At 54.8% G+C, this 25,455-nt stretch overlaps 6 protein-coding genes across 6 annotated transcripts; 4 read left to right on the plus strand and 2 right to left on the minus strand.

The window, feature by feature from the left end:
• Positions 1 to 124: 124 nt before the first annotated feature.
• COCSUDRAFT_18682 (hypothetical protein) lies at positions 125 to 9,783 on the plus strand (the record flags this gene model as incomplete). Its single annotated transcript, XM_005644663.1, has 21 exons — positions 125 to 352; positions 499 to 675; positions 808 to 1,021; positions 1,152 to 1,344; positions 1,507 to 1,627; positions 1,870 to 2,025; positions 2,316 to 2,524; positions 2,783 to 3,041; positions 3,358 to 3,558; positions 3,812 to 3,958; positions 4,219 to 4,282; positions 4,611 to 4,762; positions 5,173 to 5,355; positions 5,842 to 5,961; positions 6,364 to 6,513; positions 6,865 to 7,029; positions 7,376 to 7,511; positions 7,853 to 7,998; positions 8,477 to 8,640; positions 9,001 to 9,115; positions 9,469 to 9,783. Coding segments are annotated over 21 exons (3,615 nt in total), but the record flags the coding sequence as incomplete, so codon positions are not given.
• Positions 9,784 to 11,475: 1,692 nt separating this feature from the next.
• Positions 11,476 to 12,114, plus strand: COCSUDRAFT_57901 (hypothetical protein; the record flags this gene model as incomplete). The annotated part of the gene is made up of 2 exons (XM_005644664.1): positions 11,476 to 11,637; positions 11,869 to 12,114. The coding sequence occupies 2 exons, from the start codon at positions 11,476 to 11,478 to the stop codon at positions 12,112 to 12,114; spliced, it is 408 nt and encodes a 135-aa protein (XP_005644721.1).
• Positions 12,115 to 12,353: 239 nt separating this feature from the next.
• COCSUDRAFT_54419 (ATP-binding cassette transporter) lies at positions 12,354 to 14,650 on the minus strand (the record flags this gene model as incomplete). Its single annotated transcript, XM_005644665.1, has 7 exons — positions 14,245 to 14,650; positions 14,055 to 14,127; positions 13,840 to 13,949; positions 13,614 to 13,722; positions 13,229 to 13,396; positions 12,832 to 12,977; positions 12,354 to 12,518 (listed from the first exon to the last, which is right to left on the minus strand). The coding sequence occupies exons 1-7, from the start codon at positions 14,329 to 14,331 to the stop codon at positions 12,354 to 12,356; spliced, it is 858 nt and encodes a 285-aa protein (XP_005644722.1). The 5' UTR covers positions 14,332 to 14,650.
• Positions 14,651 to 15,332: 682 nt separating this feature from the next.
• COCSUDRAFT_57903 (L domain-like protein) lies at positions 15,333 to 20,418 on the plus strand (the record flags this gene model as incomplete). The annotated part of the gene is made up of 11 exons (XM_005644666.1): positions 15,333 to 15,400; positions 15,679 to 15,876; positions 16,070 to 16,261; positions 16,482 to 16,665; positions 17,208 to 17,378; positions 17,775 to 17,934; positions 18,166 to 18,290; positions 18,696 to 18,833; positions 19,288 to 19,398; positions 19,670 to 19,756; positions 20,146 to 20,418. 11 exons carry the CDS (start codon positions 15,333 to 15,335, stop codon positions 20,416 to 20,418), a joined length of 1,707 nt encoding a protein of 568 aa, XP_005644723.1.
• A 331-nt stretch (positions 20,419 to 20,749) lies between these two features.
• On the plus strand, positions 20,750 to 21,329 carry COCSUDRAFT_34060 (hypothetical protein). The gene has a single exon (XM_005644667.1). It carries the CDS (start codon positions 20,996 to 20,998, stop codon positions 21,260 to 21,262), a length of 267 nt encoding a protein of 88 aa, XP_005644724.1. The 5' UTR covers positions 20,750 to 20,995; the 3' UTR covers positions 21,263 to 21,329.
• A 506-nt stretch (positions 21,330 to 21,835) lies between these two features.
• COCSUDRAFT_18877 (PaO-domain-containing protein) lies at positions 21,836 to 24,029 on the minus strand (the record flags this gene model as incomplete). Its single annotated transcript, XM_005644668.1, has 5 exons — positions 21,836 to 22,099; positions 22,375 to 22,568; positions 22,852 to 23,077; positions 23,454 to 23,675; positions 23,823 to 24,029. Coding segments are annotated over 5 exons (1,113 nt in total), but the record flags the coding sequence as incomplete, so codon positions are not given.
• Positions 24,030 to 25,455: the final 1,426 nt, after the last annotated feature.

The following is a 25,455-nucleotide window of genomic DNA, read 5'->3' on the forward strand; positions in this document are numbered from 1 at the left end:
GCCAAACAGCACGACTGACAATCAAAGCAATAAGAAGCAGTGCGTCGAAGACAAATCACCAGCCACAACAGCTCCCTTGCCTCAATTGCAAAGCTCAGCAAAGCCAAGCCAGAAGGCCAAATGCAGCCAGGAGGCTTCAGAGCTTCGTCCAGAACAGTCAGGAAAAGGGCATGGGAAGGAGATTGTGGGACTGCGCTGCCAGGTTTTCTGGGCCGATGACAAAACATGGTACAAGGGTGATATCACCCAACATGATGCCACCAAGGGGAAGCACCTCGTTGAGTATGAGGATGGTGAGACAGAGTGGCTTGACCTCAGCCAAGAAAAGTTTGAGCTGCTGCAGAAATCAGGTGTGTCCCTAGATCCACAGATTCATATGCTTTGGCACCACATCAAAAACTGATTTGGAAGTGCAGAGATTATCACCTGCTTCCATACCACATGGTTGCTTAACAGGCACTGTTTGCAGGCTCGGCAGGCGGGTCCAAGCAGGCAAAGAGGCCCCTGAAGCGCCTGGTGAAACGCAAAGTTATACTGTCATCAGACGATGAAGACGAGGCTGCTGCTGCGCCGATGGATATGAGCGGGGACGAGTCAGGCAGCGAGTTTGTGGCCGACAAGGCCTCCAGCGAAAGCGACAGTGATGACAGCGCTGATGATGCCGCCAGTGAGGAGGTGCGAGCTTTTCTGCCTTAACCGTAATCATCAAGCGAGTGCCATGAATCACAACAGCAATTTGGTGAAAGATCCATGTCATTGCATCCTATATACTGTATCTTGTACTGATATGCCGCACCACATTTGCAGGATGAAGCGCCAAAGAGGAGGACACCCGCGAAGAAGGCTGCATCCAAGTCAGCAGCGAAGCCAGACACAGCGCAGAAGCAGGTCTTCAAGACCCCTGCAACCGCGCCGCGCATCGCCCCTACATTCGCTCAAGGCAGTGCACAGCATAAGGGGTCTGGCACAGCCATGCGCGCAGCTCTCAACACCCCTGCCACCGCCGCAAAGGGAGGCGCAGGTGCTTGATCACCTGCATCACCTACCATGATGACTGCGTCGCACCTTTACATCCTCCAAAGAGAGACAGACCTCTACTGAAAGGTTTGCAAAGTTGTTCAAGACTGTAACGTAATATGGGGTGTGTGCAGATGATGTGGAACCAGCGTCAGACATGGCGAGGTACGCCAAGAGGGCGGAGGACCGCTTTCCCTTTCTGTCACCACAGGAGATCAGGGATGCCACCAGGAAGCGCCCAGGGCAGCCTGGTTATAATCCTCGCACGCTCTACATCCCCCATGACTGGTTTAAGAAGGCCAAGGTGTCGGAAGGGCAGCGGCAGTGGTGAGCCTTGCCTCTTGTTGTGCCTGCAGCCTTTCTGATGTTCTGCTCTTCATTGTGCCATCTCGTACAGGGCCCATGCAAAAATTTGCATGAAGGTGTACGTGCTAAAATACTGGGGGTGAGGCTCATGGGGTGTGCAAAACAGCTGTGGATGGTGTGCAGGTGGGAATTCAAGGCCCAGCACTTCGATTCGGTGATGCTGTTCAAGATGGGCAAGTTCTATGAGATGTTTGAGATGGACGCGCACGTGGGCGCTGAAGTGCTGGGCCTCACGTACATGAAGGTGGGTTCTGCCACTGTGCTATGGGCTTCCCACCTGCCAGGCTGGCTCCTCCGAAACGTGCACCCCGACTCTCAATCAGAACCTGTAACAAAAGACTTGGCAGTTGCGTCCATTGTTTGGCCATTTGCAGCTCGGCCTATGAACCTGCAAGACAGCAGTGGCGCTATACAAGCAGCGCTGCTGTCAAGACAATCGACCCAGTAACATCAGATGCTCAAGTCACGGGGTGTTGCTGTGCACAGGGCGAGCAGCCGCACTGCGGGTTCCCAGAGGTGAACTACCTGATGCATGCGGAGCGGCTGGTCAGGGCGGGGCTGCGAGTGGTAGTTGTTGAGCAGACAGAGACGCCTGATATGCTGCGTATCCGGAATGATAACCGCCCCGCCGGCCAGGCCAAGGTGCACTGCTGCCCTTTCTCCTCCCATCGCATGCAGCGCAGCAGCCAGACCCCGTGTCCCCTTTCCTGCCCTTGAGGAGGAATGTGGACGCTGCATAACAAGCTTTGCTGCATGCTCCCCCTTGAAAACACACCTGCAAGTCGACAAAGATCCTGCAGCGGTCAGAGGCGCGGCAGCTTCTGCTGGGTGCCGTTTGCTATATATATTTGGCAGTGTGAAAGCTCCTGTTGTATAACATAGACTGTGCCAGATGAGTGGGGAGAGATGCTTGGGAATGTGCGACTGCGCAGTGCAACGTGGTGAGGCGGGAGGTGGTGGCGATTCTGACAACCGGCACGCTGGCGGACCCGGACATGCTGCGAACGCAACCGGAGGCGGCCTACGTGCTCAGCCTGTGGGAGCGGCCGGCGCCGCCCGTGGCCCCCGGGGGCCCCCAGCGCACACTCCTGGGCGCCTGCTACGCCGACTGCGCCTCCAACACCCTCACCCTTGGCCAGTGGTGCGCCTTGCTATGCTCACTTCCTGAGCAGCTGCCTGTCACTGTATTATAGGGCATGATGGCCCAGAATGTCCTGTTGTGGACTCCAAAACAGTCAGAAGTGGTGACAAGTTATGATTTGTTGGATGATTCATAAGAAGGATTCAAAGACCACCTGCTAGGTTTGAACAATTGTGTCCCTATATCTGGCAAATGGGGTGGAGAAAAGAGTTTGCAGTGAAGTACAGTGACAGGCATATGGCGTGCTCTGGGGTGCAGGCATGACGACCTCACGCGGTCGCAGCTGCGGGCGCAGCTGGCGGAGATGCGGCCATCGGAGCTGGTTCTGCCGGCAGGGGGATTAAGCGAGGCGACGCAGAGGGTCCTCAAAGCGGCGCTGCGGGGCCCGCGCACGAACCGCCTGGCCGCCCCCGCGTCGGCCGCTGATGTCATCCATGAGCTGGACACGCGCGACTACTTCTCCTGCGCCGCCGGCATGGAAGCGGGCTCCCGCGATGCCTGGCCCTCACTGCTCAAGGTGCGAGAGACGGTGCATTTGGTACACACAGGAAAACTATCTGCGCAACCAATGTCCCGAGAATTGCAGCTCCAAGCAAGGACTTCACATCAGCTATTTTGACCTCAGAGTATGCAGATCTGTCAAATCAGGCCTGCCACTTGCTTGAAAGCAAGCGCAGGGGTTGTGAATATAGAGCCAACAGCTAGAGCCCTGTGGAGGGGCTTGCGCATGCCAGCCTTCTGCAGGTGAAGGACAGCTACTGGATGGATTCGGCTAGGTTTCCTGCTCGGTTGCCAAGGAGAGCTAGCATGCATGCGCGCAGGCCATGGCGGAGGAGCCAGCAGAAGCTGAAGCGGCGCTGCTGGCGCTGGGATTGGCGCGGCGGCACCTGCAGGAGGTGCTGCTGGACGGCCGCGTGCTGCCTCTGGGCGCGTTCCGGCCGCTGCCCGGCTGCGCGCGCGTGGCCGGCGCCGACGCGGCCCCCGACGCGCCGCGCTTCGTCGCCCTCGACGGCTCCGCTTTTGACAACCTGGAGGTCCGCTGCTTCTTCTTGAAATATATGTGTTTCAGTACAAGGCTTGTGCGCAGCATGACTGTGCTCCTCAGGCCTTTTGTCCACTGCTGCTGCTCCTTGTGTGCACACTTTTGCTCTCGCATGCAATACTGTCCTTGCTCAAGGACACCTTCATGATAAACGTGGGCAAACGCAACAGGAGGATATGGGTGATAAACACTTTGGCGCTTGTAGATGAAACATCATGGCTAACGACTGCTTTGCTATGGTGCAGGTGCTGGAGAACACGGAGGGTGGATCAGCGGGCAGCTTGGTGGCGTGCCTGGACATGTGCACGACGGTGATGGGCAAGCGCCAGCTGCGCGCGTGGCTGTGCCGGCCCATGGCGCGCATCGCTGACATCACCGCGCGCCAAGACGCCGTCGCTGACCTCATGGGACCCGCTGCCGGGGCCGCGCAGGCCGCCCGCACCGCCCTCACAGGCAAACCGCTACCTCTCTCGATAATCTCTCCGGTGTCTTTGCTACAGAGCTCAAACATCTCCTTCAATTCCTGTCTCACACCTCCTTTGGCCCAGTGACTTGAAGTTAGAGGGGGGGCCCTGATAGTGAGCCTGCGTGGGGGGACCGTGCTAACAAGCGGTTGCCTTTTTGGGCCCGCAGGGGCTATTTCCTTGAAAAGGGGCTAGTCCCTGTAATTGTCTTACTTGCGCCCGCATCACCCGCCAGGGCCCGTGAACTCTTTAGTGTTGAGGCCCTGTCAGAGGCCGGAGCCAAGCTGTGACTTGCGAAACACACTGCCCTGCATCTCACTTAATGCTTGGCCTGTAAAAGGCGCGCATAGTGAATGGTCACCTCTTGATTCTGATTTTCAGTGATATTTACAGTGGAACATCCTCTGCCGGTGCGCGCCCAGAAGGCAATGTTGCTGGAACATCCTCTCCTCTGAGTCTGCTCAAGTATACTTGATGTCAGTGTAGAGTATCTTACCTGAGACACACCTGCGTGGCGCCAAGCTCAGAAGGCGTTACGGGATTTGTGAGGATGTACGTTTATCAGGGTGCATGGGCGCAGGGCTGGGGGATTTAGAGCGGGCGTTGGCGCGTCTGCAGGCGAGCACGCTGGCGGAGGGCGAGGGCACAAACGCGGCCATCTACTACGAGGACACCGCCAAGCGCAAGGTCCTCTCGCTCATCACCGCACTGCGTGGCCTGCAGAGCGTCCAGGTCAGCCACTGCCATTGCCTGCCGCACTGGACACTCACATACCTGCGATCCAAATGCTCCACCTGATACAATTGCTCCCCCACTGCAAGAAGTTGCTGTGGCATGCACAGACATTAATCATGCCCGCAAATTTCAAGATCTAAATATCGTTCTCATGGTTGTTAGATTGAACATGCACCCCTTGTAGACATTAGTTGCGGGGATGTCACGATTTAAGCATGCCTTTCTGAATTGAGACTTCCCTGCAATGACTGCATTAACAGGTGCGACTGACATGCCACTGGTGGATAAAATGGCAAGACAGGGAAGGCCATTATTGAGAAGAAGTTGCTGCAACGCTGTGAGCTGGAACACAAGCGTTGCAATGATTTGACAAACATTTACTGCAGGCGGCATGGGAGGGGTTCCAGCAGATGGGCAGCGAGCTGGGCAGCGAGGAGCTGCGGCGGCTGACGATGGGGCCGGCAGCGGCCGGCATGGCCCGGCCGCTCAAGGAGCTGCAGGCCTTCACCGACTGGGAGCAGGCCGCCGAGCTGGGCCGTGTCATCCCCCACCCCGGCGCAGAGGCTGCATTCGACAACGCCGACGCTCGGGTGTGAACCTTCCACCGATCCTGACGCACATAATCCTTGTTGGAATAGGCTGCCCCATCTGGAGGTCATCTGGTTACTATTGACCAGGGGAATATACACCAGCCAAGGCGCACACGTCCCTTGACATCAGCAAACATGCCTTGCATGACACCACACCAGAGCCTGTTCCTCAAACCATGGTACACTTCCCTTCCTTGACAAGGTACTCCTTGCAATCACGGCACTTGCAGGGCCTTTTTGCCCTCTCCCAGAACGCCAACAAATAGAGCTTTGGGGCCACGCGCGGGTGTGGCCCCCCACCGTTTCTGCTGCACATCGGCCAAGGGGGTGTTTCGTGTACGTTTTGAGTGCTCTGAAGGCTACAAATCAGAGCGTGCATGTTGCCTGGCTGGGTTGTCAATATCTCCACTTAACCATCATTGTGCTTGTGGAGGGCGGAGCGATTTTAGTCATCTCCTGATGGATTCAAAATGATTTCATGTGCAGGTTGCAGCAGTGGAGGCAGAATTTGAGCAGCATCTCAAGGAGGTGAAGAAGAAGCTTGGCTGTTCCAGCATCAGCTACGTCTCTGTCAACAAGGACAGCCATCTCCTGGACATTCCAGACGTGCGCCCAATCAAAGCTTGCAGTGCACAGCATTGCTCTCGATCTGAATGCAGCTGCCTTGTCAAAGCTGCCTGTTGAACTATAGTTGCACAGACGCACCTGATTAATTTATTGTAAGGCATGCACTTCTTTAAAACAGTCATTTGGCCTCTACCACAGGCAGACCTGGTTGGCAGACAAAGGCTTGCGCCTGCGCAGTTTTGAAGCCTCTCATTGCGAACTCTGGAGGCCAGTGCAGGGTGTGTGCACAAGAATCTGCCTGAATGATTGGGTGCAGTCTGCGGCGGGGAGCACAGGTGCATCCATTGAGATGCAGACATTCAGAGGCCTGTCCCCTAATACAGGCACACCCTAAATGCAGAGTATTCGAATGTAATATTGACTGAGCGATTGGCGGTGCAGTCTGCGGCGGGGAGCGTTCCCTCTTCCTACGAGCTGGTGGGCCAGAAGAAGGGGTGGAAGCGGTACCGCAGCCCGCGCTCGGCCGATCTGGTGCGGGACCACACAGCCGCGCAGGAGGAACGCGAAGCAGCCCTCTCCACCATCCTCCAAGTGCGCGACCCCTCTTAACCACCCTGCAAATCCCCCACACCCCTTGTTCCAGGGGACCGTGAATTGATGGATTGGTAGTCCGCTGGACCCTAAGGCGCGAGCTTGACCTGCTAATTATGAAAACACCTGGTAGGAAGGGTAGGATGCAAAGACGGGCCTGGCTTGATCATAGGTATTTATTGAGTTGAGAGGTCAACAAAGAGTTCTGTGCCTGTCAGGCAGAGTTTGCAATCTAACCCACCTTGCACACTCTGGGCCTGCCTGTCCTGCAAGTAAGCCAGGAAGGGAAGTGTGCACAATTGTGGGCTCAGGAGGCAGTAAAGGAGGATGTGAGCGCATGTGTTTGCGCAGGGCGTGGTGCGGCGGTTTGCGAGGGAGCATGCAGTGTGGGAGGCGGCCGTGGAGGCGATGGCTGAGCTGGACGCGCTGATGAGCCTGGCGGCTGTGGCCGACGTCGGCAGCGCCCAGGGGCCCATGTGCCGGCCCAGGCTCGTCCCTGCAGACCGTGACCGCCAGGTGGCGCAACGCTGTCCCACTAGCATTTGACACATGGGATGCCATAAATTGGGATGCCACAGACTTGCCAAAGCTGTGGCCCTGAAGAGTCTCTTTAGCTCGTCACCTGTGGACATTGTCCACTGGACAACTCACTCACTCACTCCATGTGAGGCACTTTGCAAGTCCCTCATATGGTCACTGCCTCTCCCACCAGCAACATGTTATGACTGTTGCTCCTCAGATAAGCCACAAAGAGTCTGGCAGCATTCAGCAAGCAAAATACCTTGCACTGACCATCAATGGTATTGGACGTATGGTGCAAGATGGTGGTGTGGGCTGAGTGCGTGAATGTTCACCGGCGCAGATTTTCACCGCGAAGGGCTTGCGGCACCCCTCGGCGGGCCTGCACATGAGCGCGGGCGCCACATTCATCCCCAATGATGTGGAGCTGGGCGGCGACAAGGCCCCCTTCATTATCCTCACCGGTCCCAACATGGGGGGTGCGCCCCCCGTATCCTCTGGTCCCAGTCAGCATACCATCATGCTTGTTCGCCATTAAAGGAACAGACAGAGGTGGTCGCAGTCGTCAGTACGCCAGTGGCATGTGTTTGCACACACACCCAACATTTAATACCAGGCAATGGGAGGAGTTTTAGAGTCGCCTGCAGGCTTTTCAACACTGGAGAAGTATTGAGTGATTCTCCCTCATTCGGAGCAGAATGTCATGTCTTCACTGACTCAGGATATAGGATGGGCAGGCACTCTGTGAGCTTGAAAGCTAAAGGAGGCAGCCAATGGGTGCGCACACTGTGACTAATATCAATGATTGTGTGGCGCGCAGGGAAGAGCACGCTGCTGCGGCAGGTGTGCCTGGCGGCGCTGATGGCGCAGGTGGGCGCCTGGGTGCCGGCTGTAAGCCTAGAGCTGACGCCCGTCGACGCCATCTTTGTTCGCATGGGCGCCCGGGACGCCATCATGACCGGCCAGGTGCACCTCTGCTCTTTGTCAAGCTGATGTGACTGCAAGAAAGATAAGACAGTGTGAGCGCCATGTAAGTGAAAAGGGCTGCCTCGCAATTCAATGAGATGCGTGACATATGAGACGCCTCCGGACCAGATCACAATAGATCAGGGTTGCATACCCGCAGTCAAGTGTGGCTCAAAGAGAGATGATGCACACCTAAAACCAGGCTGTTGTTGCATTTCTTTTGTCAGGCCATAAGTGACCACAGCCCTGCCTTGTGCTATGCTGCTGGACAGAGTGAGCAGAAAATAAGCCAATCTCCGTAGTCGAAAGCGTGCCTGTCAAAAAGCTTCCTTGTAGACGAGGCACAGGGGTCTTGCCCGCCGTTGAAGGGCTAAAACGAGTGTTCCAGGTACAACGACATCATTGCAAAGGCATTGTGGTACCCCCACGGCACAGCAGATATCAAGATGGCATCATGAAGGACGCCTGTTCTGCGCAGAGCACGTTTCTGGTGGAGCTCATAGAGACGGCGGCGGCCCTGAACAGAGCCACGAGCGCCAGCCTGGTCGCTCTTGATGAATTGGGCCGAGGCACCGCCACCACTGACGGTGCCGCCATCGCAGCCGCGGTCATCCACGCCTTCACGCAGCGGATCAAGTGCCGGTGAACTTTCTTCTCCGGCGTTCCTTGCAGCCTGCCTGTAACAGTGTCTATTTCTGTCGAGCTAGAGATACTAACCCAAAACCATTATACTTGGGGATGATACGTTTCTATGGGGTCTTGGGACTGCTGCCCAGCAGCTGCCATACTTTTAAGAGTCATATCTGGGATTTGCTGCTCTTGCAACCAGCATCAATGCACTGGAGAGCCGTGCATGGTCCTTATTGGCCGTTCATGACAGTAACGAGCGCTTTGCGCTGCCCATTAGCTCATGTGCGTGCTTGATGGGTCCATTTCTGGCAGAGTTATGGCTCTCCCATACAGTCCGTCTCTCAGACGTGCTGTGCTGTACTTTTGTGGCAGGGGCCTGTTCGCGACGCACTACCACAAGTTGGCGGACGCGCATGCGGACGACCCCACCACCTCCATCCGCCACATGGCATGCCACGTGGACCGCGATGCCGCCGGCCGCGAACAGGTGTTGCACTGCCTATTCTGGCTCGTACAGTATCGAGAGCCGGGTCCAGCCTCCCTTTCTGAAAGTTGTTGAATGCGTTATGCCGTTGTTACGCTTGGTAAAGCAAATTGGTGTGCACACTGGAGGCTTGGGTGGAGTGTCACACAGAGAAGCTTTGTTCTGCATGCCTGATTTCTGCCGCTTTATTGTTGCTTCCGCTCGGGACACTGAATGTGCTGCACCACCATTGACTCATCTCGGAGCTCGGAGCTGATCTGCCCAGCTGCAGTGCCAAGGCATGTGTCTGCAGTCCTGAGAATTGCATCGTCAAAACAACGAATCCTCCGCTGTGCTGATGGATCTGGTATGTGCAGGTGACATTCCTGTACCAGCTGCAGGACGGCGCGTGTCCAAAGTCTTACGGGACGGCATGCGCGCGGCTGGCCGGCATGCCGGACGCCATCCTAGATCGTGCCGAGGCCCTGGCTGCCCAGCTGGAGGCTTCAGGCAGCCCAACAGCTGCGCAAGCACTCGGGCAGCCGACTGCACATGCACGGAGTGGAACCCTGGACATTAAGGAGATGGGAACATGGCTGAGGGGGTTTCATAGGAGCCTGGAGGCTGCCAGTGGGAGAGGAGATGCTCTGGTGAGCCTGCAGCAGGAGGCCAGGAAGCTTGGGGCATCCTGAGGGGCAGACTCCACCCTGCTGTTCGTGATAATGCTGTTTGTGGAGTTTTTGCGGCAGGGGTTTGGATGCGGGTATGAAATTCAAACATGGGGCGTCAAATGCGAGGCATATTGCGGAACGACATCGCAGGGGTCGCAGATCCGTTGAGAGAGCTTTGGAACAGAGTACTTCTACAGTACACAGAATTCTCAGGATTCGAATCTTCAAGATGCATCATGTGATCACAAGGACGGCCCTTGAGAAGATCTCTAGAATTTGAAAAATCTGGGAACTTCCTGGGCACTGATTTTGATCAGATCTGTACACAAGCATTGTACTGGCTGTGTAAGATTTCAATGTCGACTGCAACACATTTGACCATTCGCGCAGAAAGAGACGCAACCTGGCTGTCGAACAGGTTTTCATCACCTTCCAATACAAAAGCTCCCTCAAAGGGTTCAAGACCATCGGGTGTTGAGACGATCAGCCCTATGCAATCCAGGATTCATCATTCCCAGCTCGATTTCAAATGTATAACAATCATCAAAATTAACAACAGTAGCGCGAAAATGAGCACATCTCTGATATCATCCTGCTCATCAATAATTCCTGCAATTCCAAAAGCAGTGGCCACTAATCTCAGCTTTCAGAAATTGCACACCCCGCTTGGACAAAGCAGCAAGCTCGTAAATTTGCCAGAGCAAGTATTGCTTGGACAAGGTAGTAAATTCCATGGGAACTTCAGGGACCGAGGGCAGTTAGTGACATGTCAAGCTGGGCCGTCTGGCAGAGGATCAACGTCTAGTACAAACGTCAATGTGCCCCAGAGCAGAGAAGAGTCGGTGAGGACCGGACCAAGTCTTTGTTGAACACCCTCATGTGACCCTTGAACTTCTCATGCGCTTGACATGCCCAAGACCGTTGTCTAAGATCGGGCATCGGCAAGCAATCAGTTTCGGATTGTGTGGTTCTGCAGGTGCAGCAGGCATGTGACGCTATCAACACACGGCTGGGTGACACGAAAGCGAAAGGAAAGCCTACAAAGGTGAGCCATCATTTATTATACTTCTACACGTTCCTTGCTGACTCATTTGCATGCTTATAAGAAGCAGAACATCATCATTCCTGCAAGTTCACTTCCTGCACTCTGTTCTGTGGAGCAAGGGGATGCTAATATTGGCATGTTCAGGGTTTCAAGCTGTCCAATGTCAGAAGGCTTGTAGTGGAGATTCCGGATGCAGATGAGTCACCTGCATCGGTAAGTTTTTCTGCCCTTTGTTCATCATAAATGCCTATCATTTTACAACAATGTCCCCACCGGACTAAGAAAAGCTGAACTACACTGGTGTGGTGGTTGTATCAGGTTGTTTCCCTGGCAGGACTTGTCTTGAAGGGATTACCTCCTGACATTGCAAGCCTTACCACCTTGGTTTTTGGCAACATTGAGGCCGCCTTGCTGGCCTCCACAGCAGTACAGAACCAAGTTGTGGCACTAGATGATGAGCCAGAGGAGCCTCTTGTGGGTCCCCTAATATTCGTGGGACCTTCAACAGCTCAGGTGATTTCTTCCAGCCTGGACATAGTCACCTGATGGAGATGCTGTGAATTCGGCAGTCTGGGTGCAGGGTACTGGCATGCATGCATGCATGCATTGCATTGCTTTGCATTGCAATAGACTGGAGATCTTGCACAGCGACTGATGATATTCAAGGTATGCAGCTGGGCGATATTGAAGAGCTGCTCAAAAAGTGGCGAGGGAGGGTGGTCATTCTGCTGAATCCTGCATGGGCTGAAGGGAGGGACGTACCCAGCAAGCATGCTGCATTTGTGAAGAGTTTTGAGGTGGTCTACTGCTTCCAACCCGTCGCCATACAGGTGTGCATAACCAATGAATAATGAATCCTCTCCTCCTGAACACTACTCTGTTGTGTGTAGTGTGACAAGTAAGATACGTCTCCTTGGTGAGAGAAATACTTTTAATTTTTCTAAGATGTTCATATGGAGATAGTGTGATAGCAAAAGGAGGAGCTGCCATGTCGTGTAGAGTTTGGTTGGTCAGGAGATGCCAATTCCTAAGCAGAAGCTTGAAAAGCATTGGTTTTGCAGGCTTTCATCGTCGCAACTACTCAGGGTGCAGTCTCGAAGCGCGTTCTCAAGGGGACATCAGGAGAGGCGTCGTGGCAGATATTGAAGCAGGGCTGGGGCAACAATTGGAAGGTCATTGGTCAGATGCAGCGGCGGCCCACGAGTGAAGATCTGGAGGTGGCATTCTTGAATGCCTCGGCGGCTGAAAGCCCCATCACTGCCGGCATCAAGGCTGTCAAGCAGTTGGCACCCAGCAAGAAAAAGTGATAATGAAGCCTTTTAGCTGTGAAAACCATAATATTTACAATTGCATGGTCCGCCAGTCCACGCAGCAAGGCTTGTGCTCGAACTCAATTTGATGTAACAGATACACAATCCTGGAAATGCAATGTTTGCAATTCTAGCTTCCTTAGGGACTGTTGAGCCCACATGCATGCAGCTCTGCTACACTTCCCAGACATGACCACTCTCAGAAACCAGCGATGCAAAATTGCAAGCAGCACCCCTCACTTGAGCTGCTTGAGGGCGTCGCCTTGTCCTTGGAAGAACAGGAAGGACAGGAAGAAGTCAGCGATGAAGATCAGCACCAGGCTGATGACCACAGCAGATGTGGTACTCTCTCCTACTCCCTTGGCTCCACCTGCCGTCGTGTAACCCCATGAGCAGCTCACCTGCAAAGCCAACACCATGAGTTTGTTTGCTGCCTGTGCACGTCTTTGCGCACTACGACCTTGCACGGCCTAGGAAGCCAGTTATTCAGAGGAGAGACATGCAGACGTCAAGGCAGAGCGAGCATCGTTTGGAAGAAGTAGGGCTGCCCCACAAGTAAACGTCATCCGGCAACAATGCGATGTCACAACAATATATTCTGTCATCCATTGGGCACCAGGCATCAAAAATGGCACCGCCAGCTTCCCATTGGATGGATGTTCAATCCAGGTTTGAGCAGCATTGAGGAATGGACAGGGAAGGCGGGCAGCGCACCACAGAGATGATGAGGCCAAAGACCCAGGCCTTGATCATGGAGGTGATGATGTCCCAGGCTGTCACAGCACGCACGCACGAGTCCAGGATGATCCTGGCCTTTACATCGTACACCAGCTCTGCGATCAACATGCTGCATGCAATCCCTGCACAGCCAGAATATCAGATCTTCTATTGGTTCTCAGAGCACTCCATTATAAGTTTGCGTTCATGACATGCTGCAGATATTGGGCTTATCTGGATGCCAGGGTCCAGAGATATCGTGAAGGTTGGCTATGCATGAATCTCAGCCTTCATGAGAAGGCTGCCCTAAAAGCAAGCTGTTTTGGGTCCCGGAAATACACATGCATGATGGCCTTCTGAAGCAACTTGAAGCAAAAAATGAAGGGTGGCGCACCCATGCAGAAGCACATGAGGTTGAGGATGGGGCCGGCGATCATGCATGCCACAGCCCGTGGCACAATCAGGTAATCCACAGGGTCACTGCCCAGCACGCGTAGACTGTCTGTCTGCTCGCTCACAGCCATGGTGCCCAGCTCCGCAGCAAATGCGCTGCCCACCCTCCCTGTTCACCGCCATCAAAACCGCCATCGGCTGAAAATCTCATCCCACACTGACCGTGCTGGACAGCTCTGCAACGTTTTTGTCATATGATGCTGTATCAAGCACATGAAGCTTTTATATGGAGCCTTCATCTGCAAAAAAAGCATCAGAGTCTTGTATGCAGATGATCCCACTCGGACAGATGTGCGAGTCCTTAAGTGAGATATACTGAGTGTTACCTGCCAGGATGATGGATGTCACAACTGGAGTGAGCTCCCTGGCAAGAGCAAGGCCCAGCACGCCTCCCACCGACCGCGTCAGGCCCAGCTTGGCAAACTCCCGCACAAACTGTGTTGCGAAAGCCCCGCAGCTTCAGCACACACAGTAGGATTGCATTTGCATCACGCTACATTACTTGAGATTGATTCTGTGTAGATCAGAGCAATGCAGCGCAGGAGGCAGCACCTGGATGGTGAAAACCATGCCGACAAAGCCGGCAGTCAGCAGAGATACACCCATCGACCGCGGGCCGACAAGCTTCAGCTGCTCAATTGTATTGCGTACATGTATCTTTCCTGCAAGGACATGCAGGAGCCTGTGAGCCATTATTAGAGTATAAAGCGTGAGGGTTGATGATGTGCTTTTGTGAGCAGAAAGCTTGCGATGCGGGTGGTCCTTACCTCTCAAGATCCTAGTCGCCACCTGGCCTGCCATAACGCATGCAGCTATGCTTCGCCAAAGCCATTGCGGGGGCTTTGCCAGCTGCAGCCACTTTCGCAGGACTGCAGTTGCGACACACAACTCAGGTCTCACGCAAACACTAGGCTGTTGGATGTGATCCTAACTGTAGCTTTGAAGCATGACAATCACCTGCTTTGATTTCGGCAAACCAATCAGGGCTGGAGCGTGCAGTGTCGCTTTCAAGAGCAGGTATTGGTCTGATGTGCACAGAGACATCCCTTACTGCATGCCCGCTCCTTTGTGCTTTGTGAGGAGCTCCAGAAAATGTGCCTCGTTCCCCACTGGCAGATCCACTCAGGCTCAGCAATTCTCTGTGGCTGTAATCGTGTATCTGTCTTCTTGAGTGTACTGGCCCAGACTCAAGGCACGTTATTTGCCGCCCCTTTATTCTGCAGCTTTGCCTCGAGAAAATAGAGGACTTCAGTGAAGCAGGCCTTGGCACTCCATCCTCCAAAACACAGCGGCGGGAACAACTCGCTACTGAAGATAAACGTGATGTGTGTAATACATCCATGTCAGAAGGTTGAGGACCGGCTCGCCGGTACAAGGGTCAAATGAGATTCCAAATTTTGTTTTGCCCACTTACAAATCAAGACAGCCAAATAACCCGCAGCATTGCCCATGAAAGGAAGACATAGTAGTAGGATTCCTTGGTGATCAAGATGAACAAGTACAGGTGGGTTCTTCAGACACAATTGCGCGGGCTTTATCTCGGCATCTGCGGTACATCGATCTCGCGAAAGCTTCACTAAAAGCTTCGATTAAGGTCCCCATCTGATCCATGCATTGCTGACATCAACATGCCACCGAGTGTCCTAATCGGGACTCACCCTTGCCACCGCTATAAACTTCCTCGGCGCTTCCCCGTCGTGCTGGACGCAGATAGAGGCTGCAGTCGTCCATATACGTCGATTGTTAGGTGAAAAATTTCTTCACTATGACATAGCCGGCTGCAGGCACGCGGGCGCTGCGTCCAATGCCGTTTCAGCAAGGTGTGTTTGGCCCTCCTCAATTGAAGTGCTGCAGTACCTTGGGAGCTGATCGTCTCCATAATACTGTATAAGGAGTTGTTTGTTGAATTGAACACCAAATGGAACATCGGAGCTACGTTACAGCATCCAGAAATGATCTTCGTCTGCCTGACGTGCCACTTTGCTGCCTCAGGTAGACGGAAGAAAGGCAAGCAAGCCATGCCAAATATATCCGAGGAATACGGAATGAACATAAACGAGCTGGAGGTAGATGTCCTACAGCGGATCTTCTCCATTCTCGACCAAAGCGAGAGGTGAGATTGCTGCAATCCACTCGTGAGCATACACCAACAAGTCGTCAGATCCGGGTGGATCTAATATATTCAGGGGGAGGCCCTTTCTACCACATGATTTGCAGCCTAGTATCCTCAGCTGCGCTTGTACAGCATCATGTTCGCGTGGCGCATACTGGCAAAGCAAAATATTTGCCTGAGAAAGAACCCCCTCTAGTGATCTTCTTGTGATGGTACAATGCAGATTACTGACGATGCACGATCACCTGCAGGCTGCAGGTAGTGCCTCTCGTGTGCAGAGCATGGAATGCTGCGGCATGCGCCCCGAGCCTCATGTGGGAAAGGGTAAAGGTCACGGATGTCACATCCAGTGACGGCAAGGCCAGGGAGGGCGGCATTGACTGCAGGCGGCTCACACACTGGCTCCGGCGGCGTTCCTGCTGTGTCCATTCCCTCTTTGTCACCGTCGCCTCGGAGGGGCCTGCACCTCTGGACAGGTAGTCACAGACCTCTTGCGCCGGTTGACAAGGACCAAGGGCTGAGATGAGATCTGCCCAGGAACTCCCAATGGTCGACCCAGCAAGGCAGAGTGCATTTTTAATTGCTATCTGCACTCATGCATATGTCTGTCGGCAGCACATGACAGCATCCTTTGTACTCACGCGCCTTGTTGGGGTGCTTGGTACGCAGGTTGCTGCATGCGACACTGCCCGAGCTGCACCTGCTGCGGGAGATGCGCATATTTGCCGTGGGCAGCCTGAGCGGGGCTCAGCTTGCCCTGCTGGCCAATCTGCTGCAACGCTGCACTGGCCTCCGCGAGCTGTCGGTCTCCTTCGCGCCCGAGCCCTCCTTTGTCGCCCAAGACTTGGATCCCTTTGGCGGGTGCGCCTCTTCCCTCGCATGCTCCGTGGCAACTTGTCACGGAAACACCTGGGTATCTTGCATCTTCTGGCAGGAATGCCTTGCCCCATGTACAATGTGTTTCGGCCAGCTTTGAATGCTGTGCATGGTGTTGATGGTTTGTGCAGTGTCAAGAGGTGAAGTGAGAATAAATCGTTTTTGGGTTGCTTTCTGTGAGATGGAATTTTGCTACTGCGCGCAGGTTGAGCAGACTTACGGAATTGGCGTTCGACATGCATGCGTCGCCCAAGCCGGCAGAGGGGACAGGCGCAGCGTTGATGCAGTGGGCGGGAGGATTTCCTGCCGGACTGTGTCGTTTATCGCACCTGACTGAATTGGACATCAGCCTGCGTGCTTTTGAGCGCCCCGCCATAGCTCTGCCCGAGGTCTGCTCCCCACTTTAGCTGTGCTGCTTCTTTAGTAGGCACCAAAATATCTGTGTGGTGGCCGTCATTGGCCGATGTGTGGCTCGCTCAGCTGCAGTCGCTGTTGCCATGGGAGCCAATGGCAAGTTCAGCTTTGTCCAGGAAGGTTGCATGTGGCTTTAAGTATGTAGGCAACAGTGTTTTGTGCAATTCTGCCAAAACAGGGCAAATCCCGATCCTAAGCAATCTGAAGGGGTCTCCTTTTGATTAAGTTTCTTGTCATATTGTTTTTTGTTCTTAGCAAAACAACTACGTGGTACTTTACCCCAGGCAGGTCCTTCACCCTGCCGCCACGTATGACCTTTGCTTCTTCGATACGTTTCTTTGATGCGGGGGCTTCAAGCTGTTTCTGCGACAAGGGGGTTCAACTGGGAGAGAGCGTCCGCCCACCTGCAGACCTTGGCCAGGTCATGCCTGATTATAAACCGGGAGAGCAAAATAGAGCATGCTTCAAACCCCAATAAGAAAGATGAGCTTACTGATGCGAGGTGTGGGTTGCATAGGAGGTCATGGGGCTGACGTCCCTGGAGAAGCTGCGACTGGACTCCTGCGGCGCGCTGGAGCTGCCGGGAAGCTTCGCGCAGCTGCGGGGGCTCGGCAGCGTCAGCCTGCGCCAGTGCCGCCTCGATGCCATGGGCTGCCTCGACCAGCTCCTCTCCATGCCCTCCCTCGAGGTGCCTGACCCTCCTCGCGCCCTTCATATCATTTTCCTGTTCTCTGATGTGCAGTGTTTATATCCAGGTCCAACCAGGCCTGAAGTTGTTCCCGTTGCAGAGGTGCCATAACTTACGGGTCATGACTATCACCTTCTGTGTCACTAAAAATCTGGCTTTCTGCCCTGCCTGGGTGCAAGCGCTGCAAAAATGCAAAAATGCTCACCGAAACTTAGAATGCCACACTTCTGTGGATCCCTCTGTAATTTTCTGAATGGAGACCAATGAATCCATGATCTGTGGGCCCACTTTCCTGCTCCATTGTGTATCATATTTCTCAAGGGTCTCATGCTCAGAGTATGGATCACTCGCCTGCTTCTTGTGCATTTTCGTCTCATGGTTCGTGGTGCTGCACAGGAGGTGCGCATAGAGGACTGCACGAGTGTGGAGCCTGGCATGATGGTGCCCTGGGAGGACACGCTGCGGCTGATGCCGCCTCTGCTGGAGCTCATGGACATGTTCAACATCGTCTGCCGCCGCTCCACCAGCCAAGCCATCGACTCAGACCTCCTCAAAGGTCCATATCTGCTCCATCGTTTGCACTTGCTTTCATACACGCACTGGGCTTTGGGGTGTTCTCAGATCAACTTGTTCAGTCTGTCCCTGTCATGCATTTGGTTAGCGTGGACCATAGAGTCAAATACCTCACCAGCATGACTGCTGGACCAGGTGCATGGCCTCTGGTGGCTTTAGTTGCATATGGGATCGATGCAATTGGGTTGTGTTGACTGGCGTGTGCTTGCGGCAGCTGCCGCACGGCTGCAGCGGATGCTGCTGGCGCGGTGCAACCAGCTGGTGGCGCTGCCGCCGGTGCTGGGCACCTCCTGGCAGTGCAACCCCAGCCGCCTCAGCCTCCGCTACTGCGGCCTCCAGGTGCACCCCCTTCACATTTTGCTGTTATCTTGTTGTCAGCACTCAGCAACGGCGGCGAATGGCAAGGCAGTCCTTTGCATGCTCCCAAGTGTTTCCTTGACTGCGTTTGGATGAAGCACAATCATTACAAGGTATGTCTCTTCAGAATGATCCGAACCTCTATGCTGTGGATGGTGCGTGCCAGCTACGCTGCTGTATGGGTGAAGTCAGGTCGTATTTAGTGACTTCACAATTGATAACTGGGGCGCAGCTGCTTGAAGTTTGCAAAAAACCTCTTTGTCTTGGAATGTAAAATAAGTGAAGCTGTCACCCCACAGCAGCATGCTTATCCAGCAAGATGACGAGCAACGTCTCGTGCATGCTGCGAAGTGCACAACATTCTGACTGGTGGTTCGGCGAGTGCAGAGTCTGCCCAAGGGGCGCTATTTGGGGGCGCTGAAGGTGCTGGACCTGGAGGGCAACTGCTTCCGCTGCATTCCCCCGGCCCTGGCAGCCGCCGGGCAGCTGACGCACCTGGATCTGTCCTGCAACCAGGACCTGCAGGTGAGCCTGATAGAGCTGCGTACTGTCGAATGCCATTCCTAGGAATCTTTACACAACCACCCGCCCTTTGTAGGTTTGAGGGGGTTATTGCAAGGATAGAGGACATGTCGCCTGTAAAGAGCTTGTGCAGCAAAGTGGGATCCACTGTATTTGTTTGGTGCCTGGGTGCTGCAAAGCTGTAGAACATCTGCTAACATGCCCATACAAAGACCAGGGAAATACGAGTCGCCTGGCTCGTCCACAAATGCCATGAGCCAACCTAGGATTCATGGGTTTGCGTGTGTCCAGAGATGTGTCTCCCTCCGGCGTTGGCGGATTTACAGTTGTGACAAGGTAAGTAGGAAGAACGGAAGTGGAAGACTGCCCACAAGACCAATGAGCCTCAGGTGGCTCCCAACGGGTCTAGTGTAACAATAATAATAATAATACAGTAATAGTGATATGATGTTGGCAGGTGGGCCCCAAGGACGTGGCCATTCTGGGTGCTCTGCCGCAGCTGCACATCCTGGACCTCAGCAAAGTCAGCGAGCGCCTGCCGCACGAGAGCAGCCCACCACCCCACGAGGTACACCATTTTTACACTGCTGTGCATTAGTTGAGGCTGTGCTTAGTCATGTTGACGTCACAGAGAGGGTGCAGAAAAGTATTTCGCACACTGTTGCTGGCTGCACTGTGCGTAGAGTGTTGAGATTAGCCGAGGCTCTTACAGAGAGCTTCTGTTGCTCTAGATACACTACACAGTTTGCACTGGAGGAAGCCGCGATGGTGCCTTTGAGGGTATCCAGGAGACATGAGGATGCTCAGAACGTTGCTGACATGGGCGTTTAATGGTGCAGGTGTTGCCATTCTGGACGGACAGCTCCCTTCAGCACCTGGCCGAGCTGCTGTGCATGCGCTGCATCAAGGGCGAACGCAATCTGGAGGTGCGCTGCCCTGAAGCTCCTCCTCAACCCAACTCACTCTTGTTGCAAGCCAAGCACAGTGGTCTTCTTTCTAGTACTTCATTGGATAACCTTGGTGGCATTGCACGTACTGAATCCCAAGACTGAGATTATGGTAGTGTATCCGGGTCCCGTAGCCATGGTCATCTTTTCCAGCCTGTCAACTTGTGATGAGCTTTGCATCCTAGAGCCTGCCATCACGACATGGAATGCCTTAGACAAGCCTTGTCTGGCACTGGGGATGCAGCGATTTCAAGGACATTTGGTTATGAGACTTGATGATGTGACAGTGACTCATGCTATGTTAAGCGCGCTCAAGCAACTGAATCCATGAAGTAAGGTGCAAGACATGACATCAGGCGGATGTGCAGGTGGGTGTTCTGCTGCTGGGAGCGCCGTGGCTGTCCAGCTCAGCAGTGGCGCGCGCGTCCGACGGCTCCTGCGATGCCGCGGCGACGTGCGCAGCGTACATAGCGCGCATGCGCGATGCGCTGTCACCCGTGCGCAGAAAGGCGGCGCAGGCGGCAAAGAGCGAGCGCCGGCGGCAGGTCTGGCGCCGCGTCGTGTTCCAACTTTTTGGCGTTGGCCTCGGCGCCATGTTCGAGCGGCTGTCGCGGCGGCTGCGCTGGCATCAGAACCGCTGAGTCAGCGGCGCTGACACAAGCTGCGCATGAATATCCGGGCTCTGGCATCCATGCCTAGGCCTATGGAAGGGCAGTGTATGGGAGTTGACTGGGGTGGAACTGCCTGATATTGTTTCCGGCAGAAAGTTTAACGTGTGCCAATATGCCACCGATGTATCATGCTCTGCAAACGCGACATGAAGGAAATTGCGAAAGCTGTGCTGTCAGTGGCTCGCGTGTAGATTCAGGCGCTGGAATTAGAGAGCTTGAGTATTATTGTGTATCCGTTAATACGGTAGGAGTGGCATCTGGATGCATGGGGGTCTCGATGAGTTTGATTGGGAAACGTCTCGTGAAATAGTTTACACAGATCGGACTTGCCAGTCACAATTGCTTCCATCCTACAGAGGATGCATCGAGGTGTACATCCCTTACATCCACTCTCCGGAGATCCATCAGCTAAGCCTTGTACTTAATTCAATAGATTCTTTCTTCTCGGCACCTCTTTCAAGTCATGAAGTGCACCTTCATCCGGTATACCACTACGTAAGCTGATGAATAAAGAATGCTTGGCACTGGTGGGGCTTGCAGCGCAGAAATGGCGCAGGCCTTGGCGAAAACGATGCGGTCCCTTTCCGCCAACAAGTGCACAAATAATAATAGTAGGAGCTGCAGAACAGCAGATGGGACACTTTCCAAAAACAGATCCATTGTCTGTACCCCCCTCATGGGCGCCAAAGGCCAAGGAACCCAGCATATATTTGCAAATCGTACTCGACAAGTGCAAGCCATGCTACCAACAAAACCCATCATCTGTGTTGTTCAGATCTTTTATAGCTCATATAGCAACGCTCACGAAGGTTAAGACAATCTCGACACAGCGTACCACACTCTACCTATCAACTTGGATTCTACACTCCTGCTCTACATCTTTGTAGGTCAACGAATGCTCCACCAGGAGCCCTATCAGCCGCCCTTCAGCCCCAGAGCAAACAAAATGTCCCCTAGAGCCTACGCCAAAGTTCAGCAACGCACATCTCCACAGCACAATCTCCCACGCTGGAGGACGCCTTTCGGCACACTCTGCTTTCGCCTACTCAGGCCAAGGAGATACTTCCCTGCACAGAAACAAGCGGTGCTACCACCAGGGACACAGGAGACTCCTAGCGCAACTGACAGCCCAGCCAACATCCGCAGTTTGGACTGTGTCCAACCGGCACTCTAGCCCGATGCTGTCAGTGCTGCTTCCAGTAGTGCTGCAGTAGCGCAGCAGTCAGGCTGCTGTTGAAAGCCCCTGCAGTGCGTTGAAGTACAGCACTCATGCTGCGGTTAAGGGGCACTGCAGTGCTGCTATAGTGCACCAGTCAGGCTACTGTTGCAAGCTACTACAGTGCTGCTCTGGTGCACCAGTCAGGCCAAGATTCGATGCAAGTACTGCTCAGGGCTGCAGGTCGCCGACATCGCAGACCTCGCCGAGCTGGCAGCCGTCGTCCGGGACATGGAAGAGCTCCCCCGCGGACATGGGGCGCAGCTCGGCTTCGGCCTGCGCGCGCTCGGCGGAGGAGCCGGCCGCGACGCTGTTGCGCCAGCGCCGGTAGCGGACTCCGAGCTTGTCGTAGGCCACCGGGTTGGCCCACACGTCCGCGCCGCGCAGCATGCGGTCCTGCTGCCCCGCCACCAGCACCAGGTCCTCCCCCATCACCTGCGCAGGACAAGTGCGCACATGTGATCAGTCAACGGTTGTGATCTGTAACCATGACTTCATGGACGCATAGACTACGACTAAATGAGTTCATTGGCAGTCAGCCTGCCCCACATGCGGCTGCACAGGCTTTCGCCACGTCACCAGCCTTCAACTCTTGTATGATATATGTGATTTGATTCCCAGACACCCAGTTGACAAAGCACGGCTGGTCTATGCGCCTCTCACGACTGTGCACCATCTGGAGCAGTGGAGTGAGAGGGGCGGCAGAGCACCTGCTTAGCAATGTGAGCCCAGAAGGCCTGGATGCCGGGGACGGCCTTGGTCCACTGCAGGAAGTCCATGGACATGCGGTAGAGCAGCCGCGTGCGCCCGGGGCCGGCCGGCAGGCACACGTGCAGCTGGTGCAGGTGGTTCTTGCAACTCGCCGCGCGCGCCCCCCGCTCTATCTTCCCTGGCTGCGCTAGTCCTGCCGCATGCACCAGACCACGCTAAAGCACATGCTTGCACACACTTATATGCCTTGCACAAGGCCTCCACAGCAGCAGTAGCCATGAGGAGCAGGCTCAGAAAGCATACACCAATCCTGAAACAGTGCAGCATAGCACATGCAAAAAGATGTACGACCAGGTGTCCTATGAAGAACCTCGACACATGCTGACAGGAGTCAGCTCTGAAGATGCAAATATCAGCGGGTCCTCGGTACTAGACAAAAAATGGCTTCTCTACCGAGCAGGGGACTGCAGACGCACCGATGGTGGAGAGGACCATGCAGGGGGGCTCAAAGGCCATGTCGATGGGATAGGGCTCCCAGTTGCCGCCCAGCATGCGCGCCGCGTTAAACTTCACCACGTCCGGCACAGGCCACCCCTTGGCGAACGTGCTCGTGTGCGTGAACGGCGCATGCGCCAGATCCAACAGGTTCTCCAGCAGCAGGCCGTGCTCCACTGGAACCTCCAGTATCAGCTCCGCATGCACCTGCATGAGAACTCAGTACGATTACTAATCTGATGACTGGGAGATTACTTAGCTGACGACTGGATGCTTCTCCTTTACTTGCTGGCAATATAGCGCCATTGATAATCGGCTTGGTGCATGGAGTAGTGCAGTCTTTGAGCTCAGAGTTCCTCTTCGAGCTCTTTGAAAGTGCACAATGTCCTGCTGTGATGCCTCTTCGAGCTCTTTGAAAGTGCACAATGTCCTGCTGTGATGGGGGGTTGTTGCAAGGGATTTGCCAGGTTTTAAACATCGATACAACCCCAAAGGTGCCGATGCCCAGGAATGACATAAAAGGCCGACAGGGCAAGAGTCATGCAGGCAAGAAAGGGAGGAGTAAAAAGGTGGGGTGACTCACGGTGAAGCCATCAGGGGGCCGCGTAACGTGCTGGGGGACGTTGTGCTCCGGCACGGAGCGGCCGGGCCAGACCCACACAAAGCCCTCGGACTCGGACACGGGCAGCGTGGACACGGTGATGCCCTTGCAGAAAGCGGTGGAGGGCATCTTGGTGCAGTTGCCGCTGCCGTCGTACTGCCAGCCGTGGTACGGGCACTGAATGCACCCATCCACCACCGACCCCTGCGTGCCACAACAGCGCCTTTCAATGCCCAGACGTCCAGCTTTGCATGTCACCTAGCCTTGCTGTTTTGCGCTAGCTCCGAGCACTGCTACTTCTCGTTGCACGCTCCTGAGTTCCACAAATTGCACAAATTAAGGAGTGCTCACCAGGGAAAGTGGGCAGGCGCGGTGCGCGCAGGCGTCCTTGACGCAGGAAGGCAGCCCCTGGGCGTCCCTGAACAGCACCCACGGCTTCCCAAACAGCTCCATTGTCACCATGGCCCCATCCTTCAGCTGCGAGCTGAACGCCACCGGATACCAGAAGTCCTGCAGCTGCTCCGGCAGGTCCAAGTCTGACTGCAGCTGCTTGTTCCTGCCCGAAGACCGTTCAAGTTTTCAGACAGCCACGCATTAGTTCAATCGAAAGCTCCCTGAGCATCAATCCAAGCTGTGAGGAGCTACATTGCAACAGTGAAGAACCGCTGCCAGGGCTAGCAGGGGCGCGCAAGGAGTTGTGATAGGAAAAAACACAGGGTTTGAGGGCATGCCTTTGTTTGTCTGGCGGTCGTGGTCTCTGCTGCTGGGCTTCATGCCGCTGCCGGACGCCCACAGCGCCTTCTGCTTCGTCGTCTCTCTGCCGCTGGAGCTGCTGCACGCTGCTGAGTTGCTGCACTGCAGATGCTGCGCTCTGCTGCGAGGCCGAGGCAGACTCCTCAGATGCGGAGGCTCCTGCTCCCGAGCGTGCTGACTGCTTCGCCGCTGATTTGCTGAGGACCTCGGTGAAGCCGTGCGCTGCCATCTCCAGCCTCGTCAGCTCCTCGATGGTGCTCTCAAGCTGCTCCTCAGAACAGTGCACCTGCGTCATTGCGGTGCGTGTTGGCAACCTAAGAACAGCTATCTCTGGTGTCTGTGGTATACATTAGTTCCATCAGCACGTGCAGTGCTAGCACTCCACAAAGAGCTGTACCTCGCGGTGTGCCCGCTCCAGCTCGCTTTGGAGTGCATATATCCTTCCCTCTAGATCCTCCTGCATCCTCTCGCCAGCGATGGGGTTCAGAGCTGCCACTACCTGCATTGTTCAGACAGGTGGTCAGCACATTCTTCCTCCTCGTACTATGCCTCCGATCAGTCTTCATGCAAACGGTAGAGCATGAACGAAACTAACAATGTATAAATGAGTCCGGGTGCTTCTGCAAAGCGTCTGGCATATCACAACAGAGACATACCTGATCATGGACTTCTTTCACCTCCTGTAGGGGTGTGAGCAGATCCAACCCAGTCTTCGCTTGCAGGAAGCGCAGGTCATCCGTCAACACATCCAAGGGCGTGTTTAGCGTGCTCTGTTGCTCCAATATCTGAGGCTCTTGGCTAAACTTGTGCGCGCTCGTGCCCCTTGTGCCTGTTCGCATTGGGGGGGCAACTGGAGCCTGCTGGCTGACTGCGGCCAATCCACATCCTCTGCCTTGCTTACCTGCCCGTGAGAGACCAGGCAGAGCCTGTGTGAATTGGGCCGAGCTTCCAATCATCATGCACGCACCCTGCTCACCCCGGTCACATCCTCTGCGCTGGGCCCACCCCGGATGAGCGTCTCGTCAAAGGGGGACAGCACAAGAACCTGGCTATCCAATGGCAGCAGGAGGAGCGTGGAGGGGATGGGAGATGGGTGTGTGAGGCACAAGCGTCCTCCTTCGGGTCAATTGAGATCTGGCTCCGGCCAATCAGATGCAAGGATCGATGTTGATGTGGCGCCTGGGCCGCAGTTCCAATATCTGGGGGATCAGACGGGCGTGGCTAGCGTCTC

This window comes from Coccomyxa subellipsoidea (assembly GCF_000258705.1).
Source record: "Coccomyxa subellipsoidea C-169, whole genome shotgun sequence".
Taxonomy (NCBI): Eukaryota; Viridiplantae; Chlorophyta; class Trebouxiophyceae; family Coccomyxaceae; genus Coccomyxa; species Coccomyxa subellipsoidea.